This window comes from Halichoerus grypus, chromosome 1 (genome assembly GCF_964656455.1).
Source record: "Halichoerus grypus chromosome 1, mHalGry1.hap1.1, whole genome shotgun sequence".
In the NCBI taxonomy this organism is placed as follows: domain Eukaryota; kingdom Metazoa; phylum Chordata; class Mammalia; order Carnivora; family Phocidae; genus Halichoerus; species Halichoerus grypus.
Window position 1 is genome coordinate 82,090,850 of NC_135712.1, and position 26,416 is coordinate 82,117,265.

A 26,416-nucleotide genomic window follows, 5' to 3' on the forward strand; every position below is an offset into this window, starting at 1 on the left:
GTCAAAGGACCTTCTAGGCTGTGATTGGAACAGTAAGACCAGGAAGAGCATTGACTCTTTTTTTAAAAAAAAAATTTTATTAACATATAATGTATTATTTGTTTCAGGGGTACAGGTCTGTGATTCATCAGTCTCACACAATTCACAGCACTCACCATAGTACTCACCCTCCCCAATGTCCATCACCCAGCCACCCCATCCCTCCCACCCCCCTCCATTCCAGCAACCCTCAGTTTGTTTCCTGAGATTAAGAGTCTCTTATGGTTTGTCTCCCTGCTGGTTTCATCTTGTTTCATTTTTCCCTCCCTTCCCCTATGATCCTCTGTCTTGTTTCTCAAATTCCTCTTATCAGTGAGATCATATGATACCTGTCTTTCTCTGATTGACTTATTTTGCATAATACCCTCTAGTTCCATCCACGTCGTTGCAAATGGCAAGATTTCGGGTTTTTTTTTTTATAGCTGCATAATATTCCATTGTATATATATATCTCACATCTTCTTTATCCATTCATCTGTTGATGAACTTCTTGGCTCTTTCAATAGTTTGGCTATTGTGGACCTTGCTGCTATAAACAATGGAGTGCATATGCCCCTTTGAATCCCTACATTTGTATCTTTGGGGTAAATACCCAGTTGTGCAATTGCTGGGTCGTAGGGTAGCTCTATTTTCAACTTTTTGAGGAACCTCCATACTGTTTTCCAGAGTGGCTGCACCAGCTCGCATTCCCACCAACAGTGTAGGAGGGTTCCCCTTTCTCCACATCCTTGCCAACATCTGTCTTTTCCTGACTTGTTAATTTTAGCCATTCTGACTGGTGTGAGGTGGTATCTCATTGAGGTTTTGATTTGTAGTTCCCTGATGAGAAGTGATGTTGAACATTTTTTCATGTGTCTGTAGGCCATTTGTATGTCTTCTTTGGAGAAATGTCTGTTCGTGTCTTCTGCCTGTTTCTTGACTGGATTCTTTGTTCTTTGGGTGTGGAGTTTGATAAGTTCTTTATAGATTTTGGATACTAGCCCTTTATCTGATGTGTCATTTGCAAATATCTTCTCCCATTCTGTAGGTTGTCTTTTGGTTTTGTCGACTGTTTCCTTTGCTGTGCAAAAGTTTTTTAACTTGATGGAGTCCCAATAGTTTATTTTTGCCTTTTTTCCCTTGCCTTTGGAGATGTATCTTGCAAGAAGTCACAGAGGTTGCTGCCTGTGTTCTCCTCAAGGATTTTGATGGATTACTGTCTCACATTTAGGTCTTTCATCCATTTTGAGTCTATTTTTTGTATGGTGTAAGGAAATGGTCCAGTTTCATTCTTCTGCAAGTGGCTGTCCAATTTTCCCAGCACCATTTGTTGAACAGTCTGTCTTTTTCTCATTGGATATTCTTTCCTGCCTTGTCGAAGATTAGTTGACCACAGAGGTGAAGGTCCATTTCTGGGTTCTCTATTCTGGCTTCTTTTAGAATTGCTTTTAACAGCTGTGCTTTGAAGTAATGCCTCCACATTCACCAAATGTGTTGTCAGGAACAGCTTTACCTAAAATCCATTTGTTTAGCTATTCTGGGATGTGGTTGAGGACAGGCTCAGTATTTGACTCAGTGGCTCTTTATGAGGACCAGGACCCATGGGAGAAATTTATCTCATGTCCTATTAATAGGAATTGCTGTACATTTTCTGAACAACGGTTTAGGTGTGTCTTTGAACATAATGTATCATACGACTCCCTGTGTTTTCCTCTGTAGGGCCCACTAGAAGGTCCTAGCCTAGTCTGCAGTAGGTTTACATAGCTTTATTATAGGGGTTTTATGTGCAACCTCTTCATCTTATTTTATTTTATCTTTTTTCACCCTAAGTACATTGGTTATTTTCTGTCTGCCTGTAATGTATATATTTTTATAAGAGAGATCAAATTTTTGAAATGAGGTGGAGTATAAGTACATTTTAAAATAAAAACTATGCAGTCGGTGAAGCTTCAGACTCTCGGTTTTGGCTCAGGTCATGATCTAAGGGTCGTGGGATCAAGCCCCGCATCGTGCTCTGTGCTCAGAGCAGAGTCTGCTTGAAATTCTCTCTCCCTCTGTCCCTCCCACTCATTCTCTCTCTCTCTCAAATAAATAAATCTTTTAAAAAATAAAATAGAATAGAAACTACTGATTGTAGTTTATGTGGCAAACATTAAGCACCAACTTTTGCCAGTCACCTTGACGAAAACAAATTTCCTGCATTATTTATGTCTATATAGTAGAAACGGAATGGGTTTAAAAGGGAATGCAATCACTGAGAGCTGGAGTAGCTCCTGGAAGGATGTGGATAAAGTGAAGAACTTCTCAAGGGTCCTCATGAACCCATCACCCGTCTGTGTCAGAGCACGGTCAAGCTGAGCCTGTGTAACTAAAGCAGGAGTATCGTGCTTTTAGGAGAGCAGTCGTTATGGCTGGGGGCTCTTTATTCCTCACTGAGAGGTTCATTCACCACAGTTTACACATACAAATTTTACAAAGCATAAAGAGAAAAATAGTACAGAAACTATGCCACAAGCACCATAGAAATGAGTACAGTTTATGCTCTTGAAATTTTTATTTTAGAATTTCAGAAGTGCAATAAATTATTTTTAAAACAATATTCACAGTTTGTTCAATATAAGCAATAAATTATTAAAATGCCCAATTATAAATAATGTACATATTTCTAGTATTAACTCAGAAATTGTAGAGATTTATTTCAGCTAGACATAACTCAGGGAAATTTCTCTGTCCTGGTCCTGTTCAAATAATTTTCTCCTTTTCGCCTTTTCCTTTTGGGAAATAAATTCTTGATTATCTGCTTCAAGTGATCTAATTTTCAAAAAATACCAGATAAAATACAACGTTCTTAGCTCATCTCACCCCACTACCCTTTGGAGAGAGCTCAGAGAAGGCAGGGTCAACCATTTGGACTTCTAACCAGACATATGCGAAAGATGGGTTTGCTGGTGGATGGATAGGCATAAAATGTGCCCTGAAGCCAAGTAGACTTTCTGAAAAATTTTGTCATTTGGGATTATCTTTGCCCTGTCCACTTTGAGAAATGCGAAGTTGAATGTCATTGTTATTTTCATTACGATGTTATGAAGATTAGGTTATATGAAGCCTTTTTGCTTGCAAAACAAATCTCATGTTCTCAGGTGCTCATACCCGAACCGAAGCAGATGTTGGGATGCAGAAAGAGCTCATGGATGATTATGGAATTAGGTCCATAATGCAGCAAAAATTCTGTCTCTCCTGAACATACTTAAATGTTAATTTCTTGCCCTTCTAAAGTAGACTGTCATGTATCAAAAACCAAGAAGAGGAAATAGAATTCTGCTAGCTAAAATTAATTACAAAGACAAAAATATCAGAGTACCAATATCTTTAGTTCAAGTATTTCTAACATGCTTTGTGTTTATTACCTTGTGCAGACCTACATAACTGAATGGTGTCATGCTCAGTGAAGCTCACAAAATTATAGTTTTGATTTAGTGACAGATGAGCCTGTTTGGCACTTTTTAAATTGTCAACTTCAAATAAGCATACTTTATAATTTGAAAACAGACCCTTAAGAGTTCTTTCCCTGTCAAGTAATGTAACAGCTTCTTTTTATGTATATCTATCTTCCCCAAAGGACGATATCAGGAAACTGGGCAAGCTGTTGATGCATGGCTCTTTCAACGTCTGGACAGTTCACAAGGATCGTTATAAAATGAAGGATTTTATCCGATTTAAGCCCAGCCAAAGGCAAATCTATCTATTTGAAAGGGGAATCGTGTTCTGTAAGATTCGAATGGAGCCCAGTGACCAGGGCCTCGCTCCTCATTACAGCTTTAAGAAATCTATGAAGGTAAAGGGTCCTGTTGCACTTGAGAAGCAGCATGGCCCTAGGGAGAGAAAAATAGTTATCCTTATTTTACAGATAAGGAAACTGAAGCCTAGAGAGGAGAGGTTAACTTGCCAAATGCCACACAACAGAACTAGACTCTGCACCCAGGCCTTTCTAACTCCAAAGTCAGCTTGTAATCAGTCACTGGACCGGGCCAGGGCCGGCATAGAGGTGCCTTTGTGCTAGGAAGAGAACAGGGACCATATGGCAGCTGTCCTGACAAACGATTTAGGAAAGTACCCTGCAGGCAGAGGGGTGAAATATTTGGTGATTAGCACATGGGCTGGATTTCGTCTCCTACTTGTCCTTCTCAGCCACACATCTTTGCATACTAGGGTTGGCAAAGACTCTGGAGGTCTAGGAACCCATGTCCACACCAAACATCATCTCTAGCCTGTGTAGGAATTATTTCATAGGTGGTGATGAGACCACCCCCACACCACCACACACACATACCGCACACATGTGTGCATACATGCACACACATACACATCTGTGCTCTTGTGATTAAAGTTGTTAATTATTTATGGTAGCTTTTGTTATTTATGTTTCTTAATGGATACTAATTCAGTTACTATTATGTACAGATTTGTGAAATAGTTAGGTGTTAAAGGAGAGATGATCTCTTTGCTTAAATGTTGAGGGCTCCAGCCCTACATACGGAAAGATGCAGTCTGTGTTGTCCCCTGAAAGAGAGAGGACAGATGACACTGTGCCACACTGTGCTTGTGCTCTATGCTCCCTGGGACCATTAACAGAGGACAACAAAACACATGGAAGGAAGATGGAAGAAGAGAGCTATTGAGGGTAGAAAGAACCAGAGTGGCTGACAGGGACAATTTTAAAATCAGAAAACGGTAGTACAGCAGTTTTTCTTCTTTCTTTACAATAGTTGATGACACTTTCAATTCGCCAGCTTGGAAGGGGGAGCAGCCGAAAGTTTGAAATTGCCAACCGAAATGGACTCGAGAAATACATCCTGCAGGTAAAGCTCACGTCTTCCCCATGGGTGTCTGCTACTCTTTCCTGTGTTCCCATGACTTGGCAAGTGTTTTCTATCTCATTATTCTAGAGGTCACCCAGAGAATAAAAACCCCGCCCAGTTAATGCTCCAGGTGATTTGATACTCATAGTATCTTCTTATCTGCAACTTGCAGGCAGCTTCAAAAGAAATCAGAGATTGTTGGTTTTCAGAAATAAGTAAATTACTGCTGGAACAACAAAACAATAACAAAGGTAAGGTTACTTGCTAACTTTAGTCTGGAGAGTCATACTGATTCCAAATTTGTGGTGGGTATGCACATTGGGGATATTGTAAAGGAAATGGTTTGCCAGGAAAATAACCGTGGGCCCCATTTTCATAGTACCTGGAAGCACCTGTGCTTGCTTTAAGTCGTGGGGGTTTTTTTTTTGTGGTTGTGTGTGGATGTGTCCCTTTCAACTGTTTTCCCCCACATACCTAAATGCCAAGATCAACTTTCTCAACCCCAAATCCCAAAGCCACCCAAGATTATGTTAATGGGGACTTAAGTGGCCAATACTACTTTCAGAAGCTGTACTGCTTTTTTTAAAGCTGAGATATAATTAACATGCCATAAAATGCACTCTCTTAAAGTGTGCAATTCCATGGGTGTTAGTCTAGTCACAAGGTTGTGCAGCCATCACCAGAACATTTTCATCACCCTCCCCAACAAAAAAATCCAGTACCCATTAGCAGTCGTTCCCCGTCCTCTCCCTCCTCCCCTCTGCCCCTGGCAACCACTAATCTACTTTCTATCTGTATGGATTTTCTTATTCTGGACATTTTACATAAATGGAATCATATAAAATATGGCACTTTCTGTCTAGTTTCTTTCACTCAGCATAATTTTTTCAGTGTTCATCCATGTTGTGGTTTGTCTCAGTACTTCATTCCTTTCCATGGCCAAAATATAGTACGTTGTATGGATATAGCATATTTGTTTATCCATTCATAAGTTGTTGGATATTTGGGTGGTTTCCATTTTGGGGGTATTGTGAATAATGCTGCTATGGGAACTTGTGTACAAGTTTTTGTGTGAACCTCTGAAAAAATATGTATGTATATAAATAATTGCTGGGCCAAATGGTAAACCTATGTTAATTTTCTGAGGAACTTCCAAATTGTTTTCTAAAGTTAAAGTAGCACCATTTCTTGTTCGCACTAGCAGTGTATAAGTGTTCCATTTTCTCCCCTCCCTGACACTTGTGATTGTTGTCTTCTCCTCCTCCTCCTTCTTCTTTTTTCTCCTCCTCCTCCTCTTCTTCTTCTTCTTCTTCTTCTTTTCTTCTTCTTCTTCTTCTTCTTTTTCGTCTTCATCTTTCTTCCCACCCCAGTAGGTGTGAAGTGGTAGCTCATTGTGGTTTTGATTTGCATTTCCCTAATGCTAGTGATATTGAGCATCTTTTCATGTGCTTATTGGCCATTTGTGTATTTCCTTTGAAGAGATGTCTATACAATTCTTTGCTCATTTTTTAATTAGGTTATTTGCCTTCTTATGGTTGTAAAAATTATTTATATATTCTGGGTACTAGATTCATATCAAATATATGATTTACAAGTATTTTTTCCCATTCTGTGGACTGTCTTTTCATTTTCTTGATGATGTCTTTTGAAGCACAAAAGTTTTTAATTTTGATGAAGTCTAATTTATCTATTTTTTCTTTAGTTGCTTGTGTTTTGGTGTCATATCTAAGAAACCATTGCCTAATCCAAGATTTACACCTGTGTTCCCTTCCAAAAATTTAGTTTTAACTCTTTGATCCATTTTGAGTTAATTTTTGTATAGGGTGTGAATTAGGGATCTAAGTTTATTTTTCCACCTGTGTATATATACCCTGCTGTTCCTGAACCATTTGTTAAAAAGACTATTCTATTCTCCACTGAATGGTCTTGGCACTTGTTAGGGACTCAAGTGCCATAACAATGTTTGTGTTCCCCTAAAATTCATGTTAGAACTTTACCCAATGGTATGAGAAAGTGAAGACTTTGGGAGGTAATTAGGAGTAGATGAAATTATAAGAGTTGAGCCATCATGAATAGGATTAATGCCCTTATAAGTGCCATGAGAGAACTTGCTTCCTCTGTCTACTCTCTGCTATGTGAGGATATAATGAGAAGTCATCAATCTGCAGCCCAGAAGAGGATCCTCACCAGAACTCAACCATGCTGGCACTGTGATCTCAGACTTCCAAGCCTCCAGAACTGTGAGAAATAGATTTCTGTCGTATATAAGCTGCCCAGTCTGTGGTACTTTGTTATAGCAGCCTGAACTAAGACAGCACCCTTGTTGAAAATCAATTGGCCATAGATATAGAATTCTTGGTTGCCAGTCATTTTCTTTAAGCATTTTGAATATGTCATGTACTGTTTTGTGGCCTCCATAGTTTCTGATAAGAAATCAACTATTAATCTTATTGAAAATGTCTTGGAGCGCCTGGGTGGCTCAGTCGGTTAAGTGTCCAACTCTTGATTTCCTCTCAGGTCATGATCTCAGGGTTGTGAGATCAATCCCTGCATTAGGCTCTGTGCTGGGCATGGAGCCTGCTTGGGATTCTCTCTCCCTTTCCCCCTGACCCTCCCCCCAGCATGTGTGTACACACTCTCTCTCTAAAATATATATATATATATATAAAGATCAGATATATATATATATATATATATATATATATATATATATATATATATATATATATATGTAAAGATCAGAGATAAAATTTTTTAAAAATGTCTTGCATGTGACAAATTGCTTTTCTCTTGCTGCTTTCAGATTCTTTATGTTTTGACAGTTTGATTGATATGTCTAGGTGTAGACCTCTTTGAATTTATATTTGTTGGAGTTTGTAAATAGATCATTTGGATGTGGAGATTAGTGTTTCTCATCAAATTTAGGAAGTCTTCAGCCACTGATTTCTTTAAGTATTCTTTCAGCCCCTTTGTTTCTGTCTTCTTCTGGAATTCCCATTCTGTGTATGTTGGTACGCTCGATGGAGTCCTACAGGTCTTTATGGCTCTGCAAATTCTTGTTCATTCTTTTTCTTTCTCTTCCTCAAACTGGTTAGTTTCAATTGACCTATATCTAAGTTTCCTGACTCTTTCTTGTGCCTGCTCAAATTTGCCTTTGAGCCACTCTAGTTTATTCTACTTTTCAACCCAGAATTTCTATTGGCCATTTCAAATATAATTTCTCTCTCTTTTCTCAATTTGATGAGAGCATGTTCTGATACTTTCCTTTAGTTCCTTTTTTATGGTTTCTTTTAATTCTTTGAACAGTTTTTAAATAGTTGATTTTAAAGTCTTGGTCTAAGAAGTCTAATTATCTTGGCTTCGGGGACAGTTTCTCTTGATTTTTTTTTTTCTTTTTTCTATGTATGGGTCATGCTTTCTTGTTTCTTTACATGGCTTACAATGTTTCTGTTGAAAACTGGACATTTAATAACATAATGTGGTGATTTTAGAAATCAGAGTCTCCTCCATCTCCAGTGGTTTTTGTTGGTATTGTTTGTTGTTTTGTTATTGTTTGTTTGTTTAGTAATTTTTCCAGTCTTGCCAGGAGCTCTGTGTGGATATTGGGGTGCACTTTCAACACACCTTCAACACACAGCCAAGCAGGTGACAATTCCGCCTTAGCCTTCACTTCCTGTTTGTGCAGAGCCCCAAGATATCTCCCCACCAGAGATGAGAGCATAAGGCCTTCACAGATTTGTCCTGAACATGCACACAGACTTGGGCATTTGTATATGGTCTTCTAGATTCTCAGGAATATTTGGGAGCTTTTCAAAGCCACTATGGACATCTCATTCCCAAGCTTTTCCTTTTAAACTTTCAATTAGTCTATTTTTGCCCCAGCTGTTATCCGGTGCCTGGGGCAGCCAAGAAGTTAAACAATTGCCTCTAGTAATTTTCTACAAATGCCCCTGAGGAAAAGGTTTTTCACACTGTGCTAGGTGTGAATAGGTCTAATAAAGACAGACTTATAAGTAGGGTGTTCCAAGGAACCCCCAAACAAGTCAAATAATGACAGTTCTCTGGGAATGAGACTTTGAATGAACTCTAACCCTGTTCTGCTCCCTCCTATGGCTGCTAGACTGCTAATTTTCACCATGATCTCTGGCTGTTGATTTCCAAGGCTGCCATCAACAAGATTGGGAACAGAACAGCTAAAACACCACAAAGCTCACTGTTCATACTAAGATTCAGCCATTTCTCTTGAATAAATGTTCTCCTAGTTACTGTAAGCCTTTGTTTAATTTCTAGTGTTCTGAAAATATTGTTTCTGACTATTTTTGCCAGTTTTTTTCTATGTTTTCATGGAGCAGAGAATTTTTTAAGGTTTTTTTTTTTTCTGCACCATTTTCACAGGTATCACTTGCTATACTCCTTTTAATAATTAAGAATCATCTTTGAGTAGGCTTTGCCCTTTCACATTTGTTTTTTCAGTTGATCCTCATAGCAGCAGGGATATTTGGTAGGAAAATCTGCAAGCTGCATCAATTGAATTCAGATATTTCCTTCAGGTAATGTTGTGAGGGCTGAGAAATGCTAGTCTCACATGGAAAATTGATCTCCTATCATTTATACTGACAATGATTTGTGTGTTTGGTAAGGGAAGTTATGTAAATATGAAAAGATAAACTTTGTCCTCAGAGACTTATCAGGAATGCAACCATTTCACATTCTTTCTGTGTCTTCTCTGACCATTAGTTGGACAGGAGGATGCAAGGGTGGGTATGCATGACAAGATGAGGAAAAAGATAAACTAAGACTGTGACTGGAAAACCATCACATCAGTTTTCTGTCACAACAACCAAGTGATGTAAGTTCCTTACTTAAACTATTGGCCTTTGCCAAGAAATAATAACTACATTGTATAGTTTATTTTAATTTATATAAAGGTAAGATGGGGAAAAACTATGATTTACTCTTGAACTATTAATACTGTGCTAAATATATATTAAGGTAATTGACCATGAATGCTCTGGAGGCGTATCACAGGAAGATGTAACAACCCCAGTAGAAAAAGTTACTTGTTTTCCCCAGAAGCAACATTCTCATCACAAGATTGTTCTAGAAATCCTTACCATAGTTTCACAAAGGATGTTTTAGGGATAGCCTGCATTAGAATTACTTGAAGGGCTTGTTACAAATGTAGATATCTGGGTCCTACCTTAGAGCTGTGGAATTAAGGTAGTTAGGGTTAATGCCTTGGAATATGAATTTTAGCTTATTAAAGTTTCTGGACAGAGGCCTTAAACGATTTTTTTTAAAGATTTTATTTATTTATTTGAGAGAGAGAGAGAGAGAGCGAGAGAGAGCAGGAGGAGGAGCAGAAGGAAAGGGATAAGCAGACTCTGCACTGGGCACAGAGCCCGATGCAGGGCTCAGTCCCAGGACCCTGAGATCATGACCTGAGCCGAAACCAAGAGTCGGATGCTTAACCAACTAAGCCACCCAGGCCACCCCAAACTATTTTTTTTTAATTTTTTTATTGTTATGTTAATCCCCATACATTACATCATTAGTTTTAGATATAGTGTTCCATGATTCATTGTTTGTGCATAACACCCAGTGCTCCATGCAGAACGTGCCCTCCTCAATACCCATCACCAGGCTAACCCATCCTCCCACCCCCCTCCCCTCTAGAACCCTCAGTTTGTTTTTCAGATTCCATTGTCTCTCATGGTTCTTCTCCCCCTCCGATTTCCCCCCCTTTCTTCTTCCCCTCCTGCTACATTCTTCTTCTTCTTTTTTTCTTTCTTAACATATATTGCATTATTTGTTTCCAAACTATTATTTTTAAAACAACTTTATTTATGTATAATTAACATAGTAAAGTGCACATATTTAAAGTATGCAATTTGATGTTTTGATACATGTATACACCTGTGAAACCATCACCACAATCAAGATAATGAACACATCTATCACCCCCAAAAGTTTCCAAATTCTCCTTTGTATTACCTTTCTTCTGCCCTTCCCTTATCCCCCACTGCTTCCCAGGTGGTCACGGATCTTCTTTCTGTCACTATAGATAGTTTGAATTTTCTATCATTCCATAAAGAGAATCATACAGCATGTACTTTGTTTGGTCTGGTTTCTCTCATTCAGCATAATTATCTTGAGATTCATTCATGTTGCTTTGTGTAAGAATAGCACATTCCTTTTAAGTGAGGTATAGTATTCCATTGTTTGAATATAGCCCAATTTCTGTATCCATTTACCTGTTAATGAATATTTCCACTTTCTTGGATTATTATTCTCTTATGTTATGTTAGTCACCATACAATACATCATTAGTCTTTGATATAGTGATCCATGATTCATTGTTTTCGTATAACACCCAGTGCTCCATGCAGTACGTGCCCTCCTTAATACCTATCACCGGGCTAACCCATCCCCCCACCCCCCTCCCCTCTGAAACCCTCAGTTTGTTTCTCGGAGTCCATAGTCTCTCATGGTTCGTCTCTCCTTCCGATTTCCCTCCCTTCATTTTTCCCTTCCTTCTCCTAATGTCCTCCATGCTATTCCTTATGTTCCACAAATTAGTGAAACCATATGATAATTGACTTTCTCTGTTTGTCTTGGGCTATTTTGAATAATGCTGCTATTAACGTTCAAGTATAAGTGTTCTTGTGGACATGTGTTTTTGTTTCTCATGGGTAATCACCGAAGAGTGTAATGGTTAGGCCATATGGCAGGTACATGTTTACCTTTTTAAGAAACTGCTATTTTCCAAATTGGTAATATCATTTTTATTTCCACAGCAGCGCATGAGAGTTTCACTTGGCTCCACATTCCTCACCCAAACTTGGTGTTGTCAGTCTTTTACTTTTAAGCCAGCCTTATAATAGTTGTGGAATAGTATGTTATTGAGGTTTTAATTCGCTTTTTCCTAGTGACTAATGGTTAAGCATCTTTTCATGTGCTTCTTTGCTATCCATATATCTTTCGTCGGTCAAGTGTCCATTCAAATCTTTTGCTCATTGTTTTCTTATTATTAAGTTTTGAGAGGTTTATTTTTATATACCCTAGATAAAAATCCTTTGTTATATTTATGCTTTGCAAATATTTTCTTTCAGTGTATGGCTTATCTTTTCATACTCTTAAGAGTATCTATTGGGGGAGCCATGCTGGCTCAGTCTCAGTGTCTTTCAGGATTGGTGAGTTCAAGCCCCATGTTGGGAGCTACTTAATTTTTTTTAAAAAAGAGTGTCTTTTGAAAAACAGAAGATTTTAATTTTGATGAAATCCAAATTTTAAAAAAATTATGGATTATATTTTTGGTGTGTGCCTAAGAAATCTTTGTCTAAAGTCACAAAGATTTTCTCTATAGTTTTATAGTTAGATCTCTAATCCATTTTGAGATTTTTGTTTGCTTGTTTTGGTATATGGTGTGAAATGTGGATCAAAGTTCAGTTTTTTGTTTATTAGTGTCCTGTTATTCCATTACCATTTCTCCAATTGACTATTTATATAAGTGCATCAATTTCTGGATGCTCTATTCTGTTCCATTGATCTATTTGTCTATCCTGACATCAATACCTTACTATCTTGATTACTGTAGCTTTATAATAAGCCTTAAAATAAAATCCTTCAACTTTGCTCTTCCTTTTTAAAAATTTTTTTATTTACATTCCAGTTAGTTAACATACAGTGTAATATTAGTTTCAGGTGTACAATATAGTGATTCAGCACTTACATGCAACACCTGGTGCTCATCACCACAAGTGCACTCCTTAATCCCCATCACCTATTTAACCCATTTTCCCCCACTTCCCCTCTGATAACCATCACTTTGTTCTCTGTAGTTAAGAGTCTGTTTCTTGGTTTGCCCCGCCCCCACCTTTTTCCTCTTTGCTCATTTGTTTTGTTTCTTAAATTCCACATATGAGTGAAATTCCATATATGAGTGAAATTCTATGACAAATTATATTTGTCTTTCTCTGATTAACTTATTTCCCTTAGCATTATACTCTCTGGCTCCATCCATGTCCTTGCAAATGGCAAGATTTTATTCTTTTTTATGGCTGAGTAATATTCCATTGTGTATATATACTACCTCCTCTTTATCCATTCATCAGTTGATGGACATTTGGGCTCTCTCCATAGTGTGACTATTGTTGATAATGCTGCTGTAAACATCGGGGTGCATGTACCCCTTCCAATCTGTATTTTTGTATCCTTTGGGTAAATACCTAGTAGTGCAATTTGTGAGTCATAGGGTGGTTCTATTTTTAATTTTCTGAGGAACCTTCATACTGTTTTCCAGAATGGCTGCACCAGTTTACATTCCCACCAACAGTGCAAGAGGGTTCCCTTTTCTCCACATCCTCGCCAACACCTGCTGTTTATTGTGTTGTTGATTTTAGCCATTCTGACAGCTGTGAGGTGGTATCTCACTGTAGTTTTGATTTGCATTTCCCCGATGATGAGTGATGTTGAGCATCTTTTCATGTGTCTGTTGGCCATCAGATGTCTTCTTTGGAAAAAATGCCTATTCTTGTCTTCTGCCCATTTTTTGATTGTTTTTTGGGTGTTCAGTTTTAGAAGTTCTTTATGTATTTTGGATATTAACCCTTTATCAGATGTGTCATTTACAAATATTTTCTCCCATTCCGTAGGTTGCCTTTTCGTTTTGTTGGTTGTTCCTTTGCTGTGTAGAGGCTTTTTATTTTGATGTAGTCGCCATAGTTTATTCTTGCTTTTGTTTCCCTTGCTTCAAGGAACATATGTAGAAAGAAGTTGCTGTGGCTGATGTCAAAGAAGTTACTGCCTGTGCTCTCTTTTAGGATTTTTATGGTTTCAGGTCTCACATTTAAGTCCTTAATCCATTTTGAGTTTATTTTTGTGTATGGTATAAGAAAGTGGTCCAGTTTCATTCTTTTGCATGTTGCTGTCAGTTTCCCCAACACCATTTGGTGATGAGACAGTCTTTCTCATTGGATATTCTTACCTGCTTTGTCAAAGATTAATTGACAGTATATTTGTGTGTTCATTTCTGGGTTTCTGTTTTGTTCTATTGATCTATGTGTCTATTTTTGTGCCAGGACCATATTGTTTTGATTACTACAGCTTTGTAATATAACTTGAAGTCTGGAAGTATGATGTCTCCAGTTTTGCTTTTCTTTTTCAAGATTGCTTTGGCTATTCAGCATCTTTTGTGGTTCCATACAAAATTTTAGAATTGTTTTTTCTAGCTCTGAAAAATGCTGGTGGTATTTTGATAGGGATTGCATTAAGTGTGTAGATTGCTTTGGGTAGTATAGACATTTTAACCATATTTGTGCTTCCAATCCACGAGCATGGAATGTCTTTCCATTTATTTGTGTCATCTTCCATTTCTTTCATCAGTGTTTTATAGTTTTCAGAGTATAGGTCTTTCACCTCTTGGTGGTTTTGGTGCAATTGTAAATGGCATTGATTCCTTGATTTCTCTTTCTGCTGCTTCATTATTGGTGTATAGAAATGCCACACAGCAACTTCTTGCTAGACATGTCTCCAAAGGCAAAGGAAAGAAAAGCAAAAATGAACTATTGGGACTTCATCAAGATAAAAAGCTTTTGCACAGCAATGGAAATAGTCAACGAAACTAAAAGGCAACCTACGGAATGGGAGAAAATATTTGCAAATGACATATCTGACAAGGGGCTAGTATCTAAAATCTATAAAGAACTTACCTAACACAACACCCAAAAATAACAAAAAATCCAGTTAAGAAATGGGCAGAAGACATTTCTCCAAAGAAGACATCCAAATAGCCAACAGACACATGAAAAAATGCTCAACAACTCGGCATCACGGAAATCCAAATCAAAACCACAATGAGATACCACCTCACACCAGTCAGAATGGCTAAAATTAACATCAGGAAACAACAGGTGTTGGTAAGGATGCAGAGAAAGGGGAACCCTCTTATGCTGTTGGTGGGAATGCAAGCTGGTGCAGCCACTCTGGAAAACAGTATGGAGGTTCCTCAAAAAGTTAAAAATAGAGCTACCCTATGACCTAGCAATTGCACTGCTAGGTATTTACCCAAAGGATACAAACATAGTGACCCAAAGGGCACCTGCATCCCAATGTTTATAGAAGCAATGTCCACAATAGCCAAACTGTGGAAAGAGCCAAGATGTCCTTCAACAGATGAAAGGATAAAGAAGTTATGATATATATATATATATATATATATATATATATATATATATAGATAGATAGATAGATAGATACACATATTATGGAATATATATATTTTGGAATATTACTCAGCCATCAGAAAGGATGAATACTTACCATTTGCATCGACATGGATGGAATTTGAGGGTATTATGCTAAATGAAATAAGTAGCTGGAGAAAGACAATTATCATATGGTTTCACTCATATGTGAAATGTAAGAAACAGTGCAGAGGACCATAAGGGAAAGGAGGGAAAACTGAATGGGAAGAAATGAGAGAGGGAGACAAACCATGAGAGACTCTTAACTATGGGAAACAAACTGAGGGTTGATGAAGAGGAGGTGGGTTGGGGGGTGGGGTAATTGGGTGGTGGGCATTAAGGAAGGCACATGATGTGATGAGCACTGGGTGTTATACGAAACTGATGAGTTGTTGAACACTACATCTGAAACTAATGATGTAATATGTGTTGGCTAATTGAATTTAAATTTTAAAAAAGAGAGAAAAAAGAAAAAAAAAAAGAAATGCAACAGACTTCCATACATTGATTTTGTATTCTGTGACTTTACTGAATTCATTTATTAGTTTCTAGCATTTTTTTGGTGGAGGCTTTATGTTTTCTATATATATAGTATCATGTCATCTATAAATAGTGAAAGTTTGACTTCTTTCTTGCCTATTTGGATGACTTTTACTTCTTTCTGTTGTCTGATTGCTGTAGCTAGGACTTCCAGTACTAGTTTGAATAAAAGTGGTGAGAGTGGACATCCCTGTCTTGTTCCTGACCGTAGAAGAAGAGCTCTCAATTTTTCCCCATTTAGGATGATATTAGCTGTGGGTTTTTCACATATGGTCTTTATTTATTTAAAGGATTTTATTTATTTATTTGACAGAGAGAGACACAGTGAGAGAGGGAACACAAGCAGGGGGAGTGGGAGAGGGAGAAGCAGGCTTCCCGCCGAGCAGGGAGCCCGATGCGGGGCTCGATCCCAGGAGCTGGGATCATGAGCTGAGCTGAAGGCAGACGCTTAACGACTGAGCCACCCAGGCGCCCCGCATATGGCCTTTATTATGTTGAGGTATGTTCCCTTTATCCCTGCTTTGTTGAGGGTTTTTATCATGAATGGATGTTGTACTTTGTCAAATGCTTTTTCTGCATCTATTGGACTGATCATATGGTTCTTATCCTTTCTTTTATTAAGGTGATATATCATGTTGATTGACTTGTGAATACTGTACCACCCTTGCAACCCAGGAATAAATCCCACTTTATCATGGTGAATGATTCTTTTAATGTATTGTTAGATTTGGTTTGCTAATATTTTGTTGAGGATCTTTGCATCTATGCTCATCAGAGATATTGGTCTGTAGTTCTCTTTTGTATATGTGTGTGGTATCTTTATCTGGTTTTAGTATCAGGGTAATGCTGTCCTCATAGAATGAATTGGGAAGCTTTCCTTCCTCTTTTATTTTTTGGAATGGTTTGAGAAGAATTTGTATTAACTCTTCTTTAAATGTTTGGAGAATTCTACAGATAGCTGTCAAGCTATCTGGTCCTGGACTTTTTTTGTTAGGAGTTTTTGATTACTGATTCAATTTCTTTGCTGGTTATTGGTCTGTTCAAGTTTTCTATTTCTTCCTATTTCACTTTTGGTCATTTATGTGTTTCTAGGAATTTAGCCATTTCTTGTAGGTAGTCCAATTTGTTGGCATATAGTTTTTCATAATATTCTCTTATAATTGTTTGTATTCTGTGATATTGGTTGTTATTTCTCCTCTTTCATTTGTGATTTTATATATTTGGGTCCTTTCTCTTTTCTCTTGGTAAGTCTGGCTAGAGGTTTATCAGTTTTATTAATTTTTTCAAAGAACCAGCTCCTGGTTTCATTGATCTGTTTTTTAAGTTTCTATACCATTTATTTCTGCTCTAATCTTTATTATTTCCTTCTTTCTGCTGGCTTTAGGCTTCATTTGTTGTTCTTTTTCTAGCTCCTTTAGGTGTAAGATTAGGTTGTTTATTTGAGATTTTTCTTGCTTCTTGAGGTAGGCCTGTATTGCTATTACTTCCCTCTTAAGACCGCTTTTGCTGTACCCCCAAAGTGCTGGACTGTTGTGTTTTCATTTTCATTTGTCTCCATATATTCTTTTTTTAATTTCTTCTTTGATTTCCTGGTGGACTTACTCATTGTTTAGTGGTATGTTGTTTAACCTGTGTGTACTTGTAGTCTTTCCAGATTTTTTCTGTGGTTGACTTCTAGGTTCACAGCATTGTGATCAGAAAAGGTGTATGGTATGACTTCAATCTTTTTGTATTTGTTGAAGCCTGTTTGTGACCTAATATGTGATCTATTCTGGAGAATGTTCTATGTGCACTTAGAAAGAATGTATAGTCTGCTGTTTTAGGATGGAATGTTCTGAATATATTTGTTAAGTCCACCTGGTCCAGTGTGTCATTCAAAGCCATTGTTTACTTGTTGATTTTCTGTTTAAATGATCTGTCCATTGATGTAAGTGGGGTGTTAATGTCTCCTACTATTGTTGCATTATTATTGATTATTTCCTTTATGTTTGTTGTTGTTTTATATATTTGGGTGTTCCCATGTTGGGTGCATAAATATTTATAATTGTTTTATCTTCTTCTTCGATTGTCCCCTTTATTATTATATAGTGCCTCTCTTTGTCGCTTGTTACAGTCTTTGTTTTAAAGTCCAGTTTGTCAAGGTCACCCAGGTGGCTCACTTAGTTAAGCACCTGACTCTTGATCTCAGCTCAGATCTTGATCTTAGGGTCATGAGTTCAAGGCCTGCATTGGGCTCCACACTGGGCGTGGAGCCTACTTAAAAAACAAATAAAGTACAGTTTGTCCAATATAAGTGTTGCTACTCCAGATTTCTTTTGACATCCATTTGCATGATACATGTTTTTCCAACCCCTCACTTTCAATCAAAATGAGTCTCTTGTAGGCAACATATAGATAGGTCTTTTTTTTTTTTAATCCATTCTGACACCCTGTGTCTTTTGATTGGAGCATTTAGTCCATTTACATTCACAGTAATTATTGATAGATATGTATTTATTGCCATTTTATTGCTTGTTTTGTGGTTGTTTCTGGAGTTTTTCTCTGATGCTTGCATATCTTTCTGTCTTTCATGTTTTGCTGATTTTCTTTAGTGATATATTTGGATTTATTTCTCTTTATTCTTTGCATGTTTATTAGTGTTTTTTTTATATATGGTGACCATTAGGTTTGTATGTAACCTCTTTGCAAATAGCAGTCTATATTAAGTTGATGGTTGTTCAAGTTTGAACCCATTCTTTTCTCCTCTCCTACCCATGTTTTAGGCATATGTTATTATATTTTATATCCTTTTTTGTGTGTGAGTTCCTTGACTGATTTTTACAGAAATATTCGTTTTGGGGTGCCTGGGTGGCTCAGTCGTTAAGCGTCTGCCTTCGGCTCAGGTCATGATCCCAGGGTCCTGGGATCGAGCCCTGCATCGGGCTCCCTGCTCAGCAGGAAGCCTGCTTCTCCCTCTCCCACTCGCCCTGCTTGTGTTCCCTCTCTTGCTGTGTCTCTCTCTGTCAAATAAATAAATAAAATCTTAAAAAAAAAAAAAAAGAAATATTCGTTTTTACTGATTTTGTGTTTCCTGGCTTTATATTGTCACTTTTTGTCTCTCCTTTCCACTTAAAGGGTCCCCTTTAATATTTCTTGCAGGATTGGTTTAGTGGTCACAAGCTCCTTTAGTTTTTGTTTGTCTAGGAAACTCTTTATCTCTCCTTCTATTACGAATAATAGCCTTGCTGGATAGAATATTCTTGGCTGCAGATTTTCCCCTTTTAGCACTTTGAATATATCATGCCACTTTCTTCTGGCATGTCAAGTTTCTGTTGAAAAATGTCCAGCTAGCCTTATGGGTTTTTCCTTATAAATTAATGACTTCTTTTGCTGCTTTTAAGATTTTTCCTTTATCACTATATGTTGCAAATTTAATTACCATATGTCTTGGTGTTGGCCTGCTTTTGTTGATTTTAATGGGAGTTCTCTGTGTCTCCTCAATCTGGATGTCTGTTCCCTTCCCCAGATTAGGTTAAGTTTTCAGCTATTATTTCTTCAAATAAATTTTCTGCCCCCTTTCTTCTCTCTTCTTCTTCTGGGACTCCTATAATATTAATGTTATTACATTTGATGGAGTCACTAAGTTCCCTAAGTCTATTCTCATTTTGCATAATTTTTTTCCTCTCATTTGTTCATCTTCCTTGCTTTCCATTAGTTTGTCTTCTAGCTCATTAGTTCATTTCTCTGCTTCTTTCAGCCTGCTTTCGTTGCATCAAGCATGTTTCTAATCTCATTTATTGCACTCTTCATCTCTGATTGATTCTTTCTTAGCTCTTTCATCTCTGTGGTAAGGGTCTCACTGATGTCTTCTATTCTTTTCTCAAGCCCAGTGAGTATCCTTATGATCATTTCTTTAAGTTTTCTATCAGGCATGTTACCTATATCTGTTTAGCTTAGATCTCTGGCCATGGCCTTATCTTGTTCTTTCATTTGGGATGAATTCCTCCATCTTGGCATTTTGTCTAGGTGCTCTGTCTTCTTCTCTATGTTAGAAAAACCAGTTATATCTTTTGCTTCTGAAAATAATGGCCTTATAAAGAAGAGGTCATGTAGTGCCCTGGGCCTGGTGCTTCAGGTAGTGTCTTCAGTGTGTGCTGCATGCACTCTGCTATTGTGTTCTGGCTGCTCTATCCTTCAGGCCAGTCATCTACAGAGGCTCTCCTTGCCTGCTGTGAGCAGTGTTTGGTCCCTGGCCTGAATGTAGCAAGTGTTAACTAAGTGTGCTCTTGTCTGCTTGTGAAATGAGACCTGTCACCACCTCCACCAGAACTAAGGCCCTGCAAAACTCTCTGATTGGGAGACGTGGTGTGGGCAAGGGTTTGTACTGGTCTGGGAGAGGGGCCCAGCAAGCTGGGACTGAGGCAAGTGTGCCTGAGAAGAGTAGTTCCACTGGAGTGAAGGGGTTGGGGCTTGGTGTAAGCAAGTTAGGCAGCCAGTGTTGGAATTGCTTCCTGCAGGTGGTTCTGTTTATGCTGAGGGGCAGAGGAGGGAAATGACACCAACTATCTCCTTTGTTCCCAGAGAGGTATCTCCATGAATGTTGCCTCTCAGGAACACACTCCAAGAAGAGCAAATAATCTCCCCACTGTGTGTCCCAGGCACTCTTCAGATCATTGTTGTCATGCTGTATGGTCCGGTGTTGTTTGCCTGCCTTCTCTCCAGGAGCAGCTCAGTGCCCTCCAGGCTCTATCCCAGACAAGCCTGCTGATCTTTAAAATTCCAGGCTTTAAGCCCTGCTGGTTGCAAGAACTCATGAAAATTCAGCCCCTCTCATTTTCCAAGCCAGTGGCTATGGGAAAATGTTCTCCTTGTGCATTCCCCTTGTGCTCTTCTCTCTCACACCCTTCTCTTCGATCACGACTCCCTTCCCCCTGCAGCAGCTGTGATCTGTTTCTCCCCTAAGCCACATGCCTGCACTTTCTTTTTCGATGTGGCCATTTCTCTCCCTTTAGTTGTGGAGTTTGTTCTTTCAGTCTTCAGGTCAATTTCTGGAGTATTTAGGGTGATTTGACAGTTATCTAGCTGTATTTGTGGGATGAGGTGAGCCTAGGGTCCTCTAACTCCACCTCCATCTTCTGTTCTTCCTTTTTGAAGTTGTTTGGCTATTCTACATCCTTAACATTTCTGTATGTATTTTGGAATCAGCTTTTCAATTTCTACAAAAAAGCTTGCTGAGATTTTGCTTGGTATTGTGTAAAATCTATAGATCACCTTGGTAAGAAAGGGCATCTTACCAAAATTGTTCCTAATTGACGATTTAGATTTTAACTGAATCACCCTACCCTGCTCTGCCTCACACAAAAAAAGACACGTGTTTGTTATGAGGATATGACATTTATTCAGTTAATAATTCAGAAATACATTATCAAGCCCTTCTCAAGTCCTAGCACTATGCTCCCTAGGTTGTGACAGGAATGTAAAATCTAGATAAGAAGCAGAACCCCACATAGAATATTCTCCAGAACAGATCACATGATAGGCCAAAAAACAAGTCTCAATGAATTTAAGAAGATTGAAATCATATCAAGCATCTTTCCAACCACAGCAATATGAAATTAAAAACTCAAGTGGTGCCTGGGTAGCTTAGTCAGTTAAGCATCCAACTCTTAATCTCACTCAGGTCATGATCTCAGGGTTGTAAGATTGAGCCCTGCATTGGGCTCCATGCTGGGCGTGGAACCTGCTTGGGATTCTCTCTCTCCTCTTCCTCTGCCCCTCCCCTCCAAAAAAATCAGTTACAGGAAGGACACCTGGCTGGCTAGTCAGTGGAGCATGCAAGTCTTGATCTCAGGGTTGTAAGTTGGAGCTCCATGTGCAGTGTAGAGATTACCTAAAAATGAAAAAAATTGGGTGCCTGGGTGGCTCAGTTGGTTAAGCGTCCAACTCTTGGTTTTGGCTCAGGTCATGATCTTGAGGTCATGAGATCGAGCCCCACATTGGGCTCTATGATGGATGTGGAGCCTGCTTGAGATTCTCTCTCTGGCCTCCCCATCTCCCAGCTCATGCATGTGTGCATGCACTCTCTCTCAAAAAATAAATAATAAATAAATAAAAATCTTTAAAAGTCAGTTTCAGGAAAAAACTAGAAGAAACACAAAAACATGGAAGCTAAACAACATTTTTCTATAAACAACCAATGGGTCAATGGAGAAATCATAGTGAAAATGAAAAAAATACCTGCAGGCAAATGAAAATGGAAACACTACAGTTCAAAATCTTTGCAACACAGCTAAAGCTCTTTTAAGAGAGAAGTTTATAGTGATACAGATGTACCTCAAGAAAGAAGAAAAATCTCAAATGAACAATTTAACCTCACACATAAAGGAACTAGAGGGCACTTGGGTGGCTCAGTTGGTTAAGCATCCCACTCTTGGTTTCAGCTCAGGTCATGATCTCAGGGTCATGAGATTGAGCCCTGTGTGGGGCTCCATACTCAATACAGAGTCTGCTTGTCCTTCTCCCTCCCCCTCTGCTCCTGCTCCCACTTGTGCATGCATGTGCTGTCTCTCTAAATGAATAAATAAAATCTTAAAAAAAAAGGAACTAGAAAAATAAAATAAAACCTAAAGTTAGTAGAAGGAAGGAGGTAATACAGATCAGACTGAAAATAAATGAAATAGAGACTAAAAAAATAGAAAGGATCAGTAAAACTAAGAGTTGGCTCTTTGAAAAGTTAAACAAAACTGATAAACCTTTAGCTAGGCTCATCAAGAGAAAAAGAGAGAGGACTCCAATAAAATCAGAAATGAAAGAGAAGTTACAAGTGACACCAGAGAAATACAAAGGATTATAAAAATTATGAAAAATTATATGCCAACAAATTGGACAACCTAGAAGAAATGGATAAATTCCTAGAAACATACTATCTTCCAAGGCTGAATTAGGAAGAAATAGAATTTCTGAACAGACCAATTACTAGTAACAAAATTGAATCAGTACTTAAAAAAACTCCCAACAAACAAAAGTCCAGGACCAGACGGCTTCACAGGTGAATTCTACCAAACATTTAAAAAAGAGCTAACACCTATTCTTCTCAAACTATTCCAAAAAACAGAAGAGGAAGGAATGCTTCCAAATTCATGCTTTGAGGCCAAACCCAAAGATACTATAAAAAAAGAAAATTACAAACCAATATCCCTGATGAGCATAGATGCAAAAATCCTCAACAAAATATTAGCAAGCTGAATTCAAAAATACATTAAAAGGGTCATTCATCACAATCAAGTGGAATTTATTCCAGGGATACAAAGATGGTTTAATATATGCAAATCAATGTGATACATCATTATTAACAAAATGAAGGATAAACATCATGCAGTCATCTCAATAGATGCAGAAAAAACATTTGACAATATTCAACATCCATTTATGATAAAAATCTCTCAACAAAGTATACTTAGAGGAAACATACTTCAACATAGTAAAGGCCATATATGAAAAACCCACAGTTAACCTCATACTCAACAGTGAAAAACTGAGAGCTTTTCCTCTAAGATCAGGAAAAAGACAAGGATGTCCACTCTCACCACTTTTAATCAACATAATACTGGAGTTCCTAGTCATCAGGCAAGAAAAAGAAATTAAAGGCATTCAATTTGGCAAGCAAGAAGTAAAATTTTCACTATTTGCAGATGACATGATACTATATATAGGAAACTCTAAAGACTCCACCCCCCCCAAAAAACTATTAGAACTAATAAATGAATTCAGTAAAGTTGCAGGATACAAAAATCAACATACAGAAATCTGTTGTGTTTCTATACACTACTAATGAGATAGCAAAAAGAGAAATTAAGAAAATAGTCCCATTTACAATTGCATCAAAAAGAATGCAATATCTAGGGATAAATTTAACCAGAGATGAAAGACCTGTACTTTGAAAATTATAAGACATTGATGAAAGAAATCAGAGATGACACAAATAAATGGAAAAATATATGAAGTTTATGGATTGGAAGAACAAATATTGTTAAAATATCCATACTACCCAAACCAACCTATAGATTGAATGCAATCCCTATCAAAATATCAATAGCATTTTTCACAGAACTAGAACAAATGATCCTAAAATTTGTATTGAACCACAAAAGACCCCCAAATAGCCAAAGCAATATTGAGAAAAAAGAACAAAGTTGGAGCTATCACAATTCCAGATTTCAAGATTTACTACAAAGCTATAGTAATCAAAACAATATGGTACTGGCACAAAATAGACACAGATCAATGGAACACGATTGATAGCCCAGAAATAAATCCATGCTTATATAGTTAATTAATCTATAACAAAGGAGGCAAGAATACATAATGGGGAAAAGACAGTACCTTCCATAAATGTTGTTGGGAAAATTGGACAGCTACATGCAAAAGAATGAAACTGGACCACTTTCTTATACCATACACATAATAAATTCAAAGTGGATTAAAGACTTAAGTATAAGACCCAAAACCACAAAATTCCTAAAAGATAACATAGGCAGTAATCTCTTGGAAATCAGCCTTAGCAATATTTTTCTGGGCAGGTCTCCCCAGGCAAAGGAAGAAGAGCAAAAATATAAACTATTGGGACTACATCAAACTAAAAAGGTTTTACACAGCAAAGGAAGCCATCAGCAAACCAAAAAAGGCAACCTATTGAATGGGAGAAAACATTTGCAAATGATATATCCAATAAAGCATTACTATCCAAAATATATAAAGAATTCATACAGCTCAATGCCAGAAAACCCCAATCTGATTAAAAAATGAACAGAGGACCTGAACAGACATTTTTCCAAAGAAGACATACAGATGGCCAACAGACACATGAAAAGATGCTCAACATCACTGATCATCAGGGAAATGCAAGTCAATACCACAATGAGATACCACCTCACGCCAGTCAGAATGGCTAGCATCAAAAAGACAAGAGATAACAAATGTTGCTGAGAACGTGGAGAAAAGGGAACCCTTGAGCATAGTGGGGATGTTAACTGGTGCAGCCATTATGGAAAACAGTACAGAGATTCCTCAAAAAACTAAAAATAAAAGTGCCATACTATCCAGTAATTCCACTTCTGGGTATTTACCCAAAGAAAATGAAAACACTAATTCAAAAAGATATATGCACCCTTATGTTTAATGTAGCATTATTTATAATAGCCAAGATATGAAAGCAATCTAGGTGTCCATAGATAGATGAGTAAATAAAGAAGATGTGGTATATGTACACAATGGAATACTACTTAGCCATAAAAAAGAATGAAGTCTGGCTATTTGCAACAACATGGGATGGACCTAGAGGGTATTATGCCGAGTGAAATAAGTCAAAGAAAGACAAATATTCCATTATTTCACTTACATATGGAATCTAAAAAACCAACGAACCAATCAAAAATAACAAAAATGAAAGAACTGATAAATATAGAGAACAAACTAGTGGTTGCCAGGGTGTGGGGGGTGGGGAATGGGGATTATAGGTGAAGGGGATTAAGAGGTGCAAACTTCCAGTTAGAAAATAAGTGAGTCACTGGATTGAAAAGTACAAAAAAATAAGCAGAACCAGATCCTAGCTTGTAGATAAAAAGAAAAGCCCTACTGAACTCAAAGACAGGCCCAGAGGCATTGTCCAGCACCTTCCTTTCACAGACTGGCAAACAGAGGGTCAATTTCACACAAATGTTAGGCAGCAGACCAGAGCAGGGCCTTGGGCTGGTCCCTGAGAGGAGGTGAGACTTCCCAGACAGAACACAGAAGCATCAGGCAACGGGGGAAGGAGGGTTCAGGATCAGGAATATCAGGACCTTATGTCTGTCTAGCATTTTTCAAAGCTCTGACACATACCAGATTATCATCCCAGTCCATTCCTATACCACCTTTAACCCTTGGGATCGCTGAGCATAATAACCTTGTACGCTCTGGGCAAGGCACTCACACTCTGCAGAGTACTCTATCACAGCATATAACAGGCTATATTATAATTTTATGATGTGTTTACATTTTTCTCCCCACTAGACCATGAATTCCTCTAGAGCATGAAGGTTGTCTTAGTGGTTTTAGCTTCCTTTGGGCCTCATATTAGACAAGGGCCTGGCACTCATAGGTGCTCAGTAAATGTTTAGTGAATAAACAAATAAAAGAACTCATTGAATAATCACATCAGGCTGGCAAACTACTCTGCAAGCAGAGTCAGGGGTGATGAGGTTTAGCTCAGGACACATCTCATTCATCTCAGACCTCCAGCGCCTAGCAAGTGTTTATTTGTTGAGCTAGACTAACCCAGAAGAGTTACTATTAATAGTTGGCATTTCAGGACAGGGAAGAGGGAAGGCGGGAGCTAGAGTGAGCCAATGAAACAGCTTATGAGAGGATGAAAGGGCATTCCTCTTCCTCACCTCTCCCACTTTAAGACTTGTACCCAGGGGCGCCTGGCTGGCTCAGTCAGTAGAACACAACTCTTGACCTCAGGGTTGTGAGTTCAAGCCCCACATTGGCTGTACAGATTACCTAAGAATAAAATTTTAAGGAAAAAAAAAAAAAAAAAGACTTGCAGCCAGTTAGGTGGTAACTGTATAATTCAGCAAATGGTGTCCACTGAGCATTTCCTTGTTGAATATCATGCACAGAGCCGGGCCAGGTCTTAGACTAAAGTGAAGGAGGAAGATAAAGCAGGTCCTTGAGACTTCAGGAGAACCTGGGTGAGCCAGCACAACTCCACCTGGTATAGGGAGGAATGCATGT

The 26,416-nt window shown here is 38.1% G+C and overlaps 1 protein-coding gene across 4 annotated transcripts in view; it reads left to right on the forward strand.

Annotated features, from left to right (window-relative positions):
• The window catches only part of MCF2L2 (MCF.2 cell line derived transforming sequence-like 2), a 238,693-nt gene that overhangs the window by 198,872 nt on the left and 13,405 nt on the right, over window positions 1-26,416 (forward strand). For all 4 annotated transcript variants that reach the window (XM_078068515.1, XM_078068511.1, XM_078068517.1 and 1 more), the window contains 3 exons: window positions 3,638-3,853; window positions 4,785-4,877; window positions 5,050-5,128. In XM_078068515.1, the coding sequence (XP_077924641.1) occupies window positions 3,638-3,853; window positions 4,785-4,877; window positions 5,050-5,128 (388 nt within the window). The remainder of the gene's footprint in view (window positions 1-3,637; window positions 3,854-4,784; window positions 4,878-5,049; window positions 5,129-26,416) is intronic.